This window comes from Sorex araneus, chromosome 6 (assembly GCF_027595985.1).
Source record: "Sorex araneus isolate mSorAra2 chromosome 6, mSorAra2.pri, whole genome shotgun sequence".
In the NCBI taxonomy this organism is placed as follows: Eukaryota; Metazoa; Chordata; class Mammalia; order Eulipotyphla; family Soricidae; genus Sorex; species Sorex araneus.
Genome location: NC_073307.1, coordinates 150,222,709 through 150,229,765, shown reverse-complemented (window position 1 = coordinate 150,229,765; position 7,057 = coordinate 150,222,709). Strand labels below are relative to the sequence as shown.

The window sequence follows — 7,057 nt, the reverse complement described above, 5'->3', positions numbered from 1 at the left end:
ATACATAATGATATTTAGCCAAACTCACAAAGGAATTTTAATTATAACACAGATGGCAAGAGGCTGAAGAATACTTTATGTTAATTATTCTAATGACTTCATTTTAAATATGGGTGCAATTCAGTTCTAACTTTTAATAAGAAATCTGAAGTGATTTTCAAGATAATGAAAACACTTCCACTAACCCTTTATACTTGCGTTGTCTGTTTAATTGCCTTCTTCCAAATAATACAGCCATATGAAATTTACATCAAGAGGATTTTATATTTTACAAGAAACTTTATTTTCTGTACTTAATAAATTACTTTTTGTCAGACAGAACCATTAATCTTTTCCACAATCTGGTCATAGCATTTTTCACCTCCTTATTCCTGAAAGTATAAATTAAGGGATTGAGCAGAGGAGTTAGCGTGGCGTAGAATAACTCCACCATTTTATCAAAAGAGAAAGCAGATGGAGGTCGTGTGTACTCAATTATACACGGGACAAACAACATAACCACAACAGCAATGTGAGATCCACAGGTGGAGAGGGCTTTCCTCTGTCCTTCAGTGCTCTGACTTCTCAGAGAGAACAAGATAACCCCATAAGACACAAGCAACAGGGAAAAGATTAGGATGCAGATGAATCCGCTGTTGGCCACCACTAAGAGACCAAACACGTAAGTATCAGTGCAGGCCAGTTTCAGTAATGGGAACAAGTCACACATGAAATGATCGATGATATTGGGGCCACAGAAGGGCAGCTGGGAAGTAAAGGCAATTTGGATAGTGGAATGAAGAAGTCCCCCAGTCCAGGCTACTCCAATCAAAATGCCACAGAGCCTTGATGTCATGATGGAAGAATAGTGTAAAGGCTTACAGATGGCCACATACCTGTCATAGGCCATGGCTGCGAGGACTATTAGCTCTGTTGAACCAAAAAAATGTCCAACAAAGAGCTGGACCATACAGCCTCCAAAGGAGATGGTTTTCTTTTCATAGAGAAAGTCAGCAATCATTTTGGGGGCAGTGACAGAGGAGATGCACACATCCAGGAAGGACAGGAAAGCCAGGAAGAAGTACATGGGGGAGCCCAGGAGTGCTGGACTGCTCAGGATGGTCACCACAATCAGCAGGTTGCCACCAACAGTTGCGATGTAGACAACCAGAAGAATAAGAAATATTATTTTCTGAAAATCTGGATTCTGTGAGAGTCCCAGGAGGACAAATTCCGTTACAAAACTTTGGTTTTTCATGAATTCCCAGGAGAATATCTAAGCTACCAGAGCAGGCGTATAGTATCTGCAAAAGAATAAAATATACACAACACATCATTTCAATAACATATATACAAATAATATATTTCTTTCTTGGATAAATTATAATAAATCCTCTACATTATGAGGTGCAACATTTGAAAATTATAAAAAGGGATGGTGTAGAATAGTGTGTTAAGTGTGATGGAGCACATGCTATTAAATTATATCAGAAAGCCTTAATTTTCACAATCTTATGTGAAAATGTTAAGAAGTAATTTTTTGTCAATAGTCAATTCTAATTATTTAAAATTTAATTCATCTAATAAATTGTAAAGAATGATCCTTTTAATTTGTAGATTCATGAGTGTTTGATACATGATCATTTTTTCTTCTTTTCTATATTTTATTTACAAATAAGCATGCAACATATGTACACATTTATTTTATAGCCTGACACTTTATTTTATCAACTTTTTATTTCTACTGTTTTGATGACATTGTGAGTTCTTGATTTACAATACCGTATCATTTGTCAATAGTAATAATTTGAAGCATTTATCACTTTAGCTCTATTCTTGCTTTCTTGTAGGTAAGAATCAAAAAAGAAATCTTAGGTAGTAGTGATGCAAATGTACATATCACAGAAAAGCCGTTAACTTAATCCCATGAAGCATAATGTTGCTTTGCAATTGCTGAATATAGTCTTTCTGATTTCTTCAACTTGCTTATTGTTGAGGGTTTTAATATATCAATATTTTCCTGTCTAAATTTTCTCCTCAAGGGTGCGAGGGAGATGGGAGAGTGGAGGGTTAATGAAACCATGGTGGTAGAGTGGTTTAAATAGCTAGCATTATCAGAAACAAACAATAATATAGAAACTATTATCACCCATATTACCTCAATAAATCATTTTTAAAAAGAGAATTGAAAATTAAAAATTAGAATTCACATCTGATTTTCAGTTTTGACGAACTGAAAATCAGTTGTGTTATTAGTTGTTCATTACCAGTTCATTAGTTGTGTTAAGCATTGTATTAGAGTATGAAAGGAACCATTTTTTGACATCTTTGATAAGCGGTATAACTTATCTACAAATAAAATAGGAAAAAATGCATCAAGATTCAGGGTATTTTAAAACTCATACTTCTCTCACTAATTTTCTGAATGTTAAATTATATAGAGTACTTAGATGACTTATTTATGTTTTTAAAAGAGTGCAACCCCTGTAAAAATGCTGTTTATTGATATATATTTCCCACAACAAATATTCATGTGTTGATCTTTACTAATTATTTAAATTTAAGTATAGAATTAATTAAAATTTGTACCATTGCCATGCAAATTTTAAATTCAATGATGCCAGTAAGAGCCATTATTCTATTAGAATCATCCATGAGCAATCTCTGTTATATCTTATTATCCTCTCTTTACTAGAGAAAACTTATTGTGTAAGAAAAAAAATTGCTTCCAGAGAGATAGTTCAACAGGTAGGACACTTGCTTTGCACTGGACTAACCTGTCTGTCTGGCATTACATATAATCCTGGCGCCCTTCCAATATGGTCCCTCAGTACAGAACCATGTGTAAGCCCTGAGCACCATCAAGTGTGATCCCAAAACCAAAATTCAAATTTTAATTAAAAATAAAAGATAAGAGCTGTTCACCTTATCGAGCAGAATCTCCAGAGAAACATCTATTTCAAATTAATAGAAATATCTTGGGGCTGGAGAGATAGCACAGCGGGTAGGGCGTTTGCCTTGCACACGGCCGACCCAGGTTCAAATCCCAGGATCCCATATGGTCCCCTGAGCACCGCCAGGAGTAATTCCTGAGTGTAGAACCAGGAGTAACCCCTATGCATCGCCGGGTGTGACCCAAAAAGAAAAAAAAATTCACGGTGATATCAATATAGCCCTATAGCCTCTAGGAAGAAGCGCATTCCAATCCAGATTGCCATGGAAAATTCTACAGTCTTTTGTTCCCATTTCAACTCCTGAAAGCGCTGTGTGTCTCAGTGCTCCTCTTGGCCATTATCTCTAGACTCAGGGATCTCTTGGGGCTCTGACCTTGTAATTGACCTCCATGGTAACCCCACGGCCAAGAATTTCTTTCTGATGATTGTGGCAACAAAATACTTTTTTAATAATGTAATGACTCTTAATACAAATTTCAGTTTTCACTTTTAAGTGGGTGCAATTTTCAAAATTATATGAAAATTTGCAGTTGATTAACTTTAAAAGAATTTATGTGGGATGGAGCATAGTGACATCTGAACAGACTGTAGTGCGTGCAGCAGGGCTGGGTTTGAGGCACCACCTGGCCCCCAGAACTAGGACTGTTCCTTGCAGAGAGAAGCAGAAAAGCTCCTGATCAACACCAGATGTGAGTCATTCTAAAAGAATATAATAAAACTCCATTATTTTTCCCGTCAAATGTGCGTGAAACGCATTGTAAATATGATTCAATATCACTGTTTAGCATAATAATAAAGGTTTTATTTTTTGTCTATCTACTTAAACACTGTACTATTCATGATAATCTGGGAATTAAATTCTCTTCTCAGATCCTTTTTACTACTCCAAATAGTTGTTTTGGTTTATCTGAATATTTAGAAATTTGGTGTACTAATACTGATGTAAGTTTTAAATTCTCCTCTCTATTTTTATAATATATACACATTTTGCTTTTTGGGTCACACCCAGCTATGCACAAGGGTTACTTCTCGCTCATGCACTCAGGAATTTCTTCTGACAGTACTCGGGAGACCATATGGGATAATGGGAATCGAACCCGTGTCGGCCGTGTGCAAGGCAAACTCCCTAGCCGCTGTGCTGTTGCTCCAGCCCCTTTTCTTGTACTTTAACAAATGCATTATTAAAATTTATGACTTCATGCTGACTGAGTTTATTTAAAGAATAAGTCAAAACTACTGCAACCAATACAAAAGCATCTCAGACTACCTCCACTGAAACATATCTGATCAATTGTGGACAAAAAGGTCAATTTTTTTTATATGATTCTAGTCCATTCTGGAGCATGAAAAATAGTTTTAAGTACTATATCTCAAATTTTAATCCTTCCTGAAATCACAAAAATGCAAATTATACATCTCACCCTGTGTCAGAAATATCAAATATCAAATTTGCAGTATAGATAACAATTATAAATTTATTGGATTTTTCTTTTAAAATGAAGGACTTGTTTTGTAACATACATCACTTTTTCAAGTCAATGAGACTTTTAGTGAAATACTCAATGCTATGTTTTATATCAATAGTCTATGAACTGTGAAAATTATTTGATTCTCAGTGCAATTAGTACTAGTCTTTATATAGCCCTTCAAATCTCAAACAACTGAGTGAAAAGAGCCTTTGTGATACCTGAAAAAAGATAGCTATATGAAGAATAGATGAAGTGCTGAGGGATAGCTAAGTAAGGCATACTTATCTTCTAAGAACAGTGGCTCCAAACATACTCCAAAGTAAGGCATACTTCTATTCTAAGAACAGTGGCTTTAAACACACTCCCAGAATATTTGTTTTCATACACCAGATATTAATGACTACTTATAATATCAAAATGCTATTTTTTGACATAGATATGCTATTTCATTTGTGTTTTCAAAGTCTTGAGACTTAGAACTATAATATAAAATTCTTAAATATAATCTAGATTCAGAAAATTTTATGATTACTTCTCATGCGCACAATTAAATAACAGAACTGTGATTCTAGTCAATTCAGAAGGATGAAAAACAATACTAACAGTTTTAAGTGTTATATCACAATTTTTAATCCTTCCTGAAATCACAAAAATTCAAATTATACATCTCACCTCGTGTCAAATGTGTCAATCTCTGGAAAGTTCTTGTGCTGACAAACTCCAGGTCTTTGTGGATAAATACCCATCCAGAGACTGATCAACAAGTGAAGGTTGCTCCACAGTCCTAGTGGTACTTCTATGGGGAAGATTAAGTGCTTCTCTGGCTGACAGAGTAGAGAGTGTTTTCCATTGCTTGTGCAGCACTGCTCTCAACATGATTTGGGATGGGTGCGGATAAAGGAACCCAAATTACCTCGGATTTCCAAATGTAATTTAAGAGGTTTACCAGGGAATTTATGGACCTATAGAATTCCCTCACATTCTCCTGGGAATGTGAACATTTCCAAACAACATCGTCTTCAGTGCTTGGTACCTTACTCAACTTAATGTACTTAACTAATTAGGAATTTTATTTATCATTCTTTACACCTGTTTTATAATTGCTCCTAGATTTCTCTTTGAAGATGCTTTCATGCCCATCTGAAGAAAGCATTGGATATTTATGGGTGAAATATATTGGATTTGCAGAATAAGCCTGAAATTTCTAATAATCAAAGTGTTAATATCTCAGTTCAGAATCTCACAATTTTTTAGATTTGCAAGAATGTACTGTGGAACTGTATCTCTGGCATATTTCTATTTTTATCAAAAGTTAACAATAGATGATAAGATAAATTTATTAAAAATTTACAATGTGTATGAATTTTTCCATGAAATATTTTACTTAATTTTAAAGAAAATATTATTCTCATTGTACCCATTTACGACTAATACAGCTAAGAATTATAGAAGCTATTCAGCTAATAAATAGTAAAGTTAGAATTTAAACTCAAAGTACCTACGTTCCAAAGTTTTATTTTCTTAGCTTGCTTGAGTCTTAGATTTCTATTGGTAGGAACTGACCTTCATGTCAAGCATCCAAGTCCTTTTTCATACATGATATTCTGTATTTATAATTATGCCCAAGACCCCTGCAAAAATTCTATTAGTTAACTAAACCATAGTGTAATATGGTTTAGAATCACACCATAAATATATGGTTTAGAATCACACCATAAATATACTCTTTCTGTCATTGAACAATATATTTCTCTCTAAATAAAGAGTACCAGTAGGAAAAATAATTATTTCATGACATTTCTCCGAGATAGGCAGAATTTCACTAACAGTTCCTATTATCTATAAACATCAGTACTCAAATATGAAATATTCTTCATATAAGAGAAAGCATGATTGTCACAAAATCATGATTTTTTTTACTGATCACTAAATATTTCTCTGTACTAGAACTGTGACTGAAGCCTAAATAAAAATTTATTTCCTTGATAGACTTTTATATTTCTAATTGCCTATCTCATTTTTCGTAGTTGGCATGGATTAATTTTTCATTTGCTCTATTTCTTCATATTTTACAATCATTTTAATGATTCAATATTTTTCAGTGTGCTGCAATATTATTCAGTATACTATTTTATAGTTCAGAAATTTCTGAGCATAATATTATTTGAAGAGCCTGACAAGCAATCCATGGTGTACTCGATATGCCGAAAAGAGTAACAATAATGGTCTCATTACTCTGACCCTCAAAGAGCGCCCAGTATGCAATCAGGATACACCAGCATGCGATAAGGATGAATGGAGATGTTACTGGCATCTGCTCGAGCAAATCAATGAACAGGATGACAGTTATACAGTGATACAGTGATAATTATTATCAGTAGATTTGAATTAATAACTATATATAGTAATAGAAGGAAATGAATATATATGTATATTCCACATTAAGTGGTGCTCAGGGATGACTCTGGGCCAGGGCTTGGGGATCACATGTGGTGGTAAGGATTAAACACAGCTTGGCAGCATGCAAGGCAACTACTTACACACAGTACTATCTCTTCAGTCCAGTTACAAAGAATTTTACATGATAGTGCGACATGAATTTTGGGTCTAGAATTTAAGAGTTCCTAGCAAATCAACAGATTGACCATCAATATT

The 7,057-nt window shown here is 34.2% G+C and overlaps 1 protein-coding gene across 1 annotated transcript; it reads right to left on the bottom strand.

Annotated features, from left to right (window-relative positions):
* Nucleotides 1–301: 301 nt before the first annotated feature.
* LOC129405784 (olfactory receptor 4C15-like) lies at nucleotides 302–1,237 on the bottom strand. Its single transcript, XM_055143202.1, has one exon. It carries the CDS (start codon nucleotides 1,235–1,237, stop codon nucleotides 302–304), a length of 936 nt encoding a protein of 311 aa, XP_054999177.1.
* Between the last annotated feature and the right edge of the window lie 5,820 nt (nucleotides 1,238–7,057).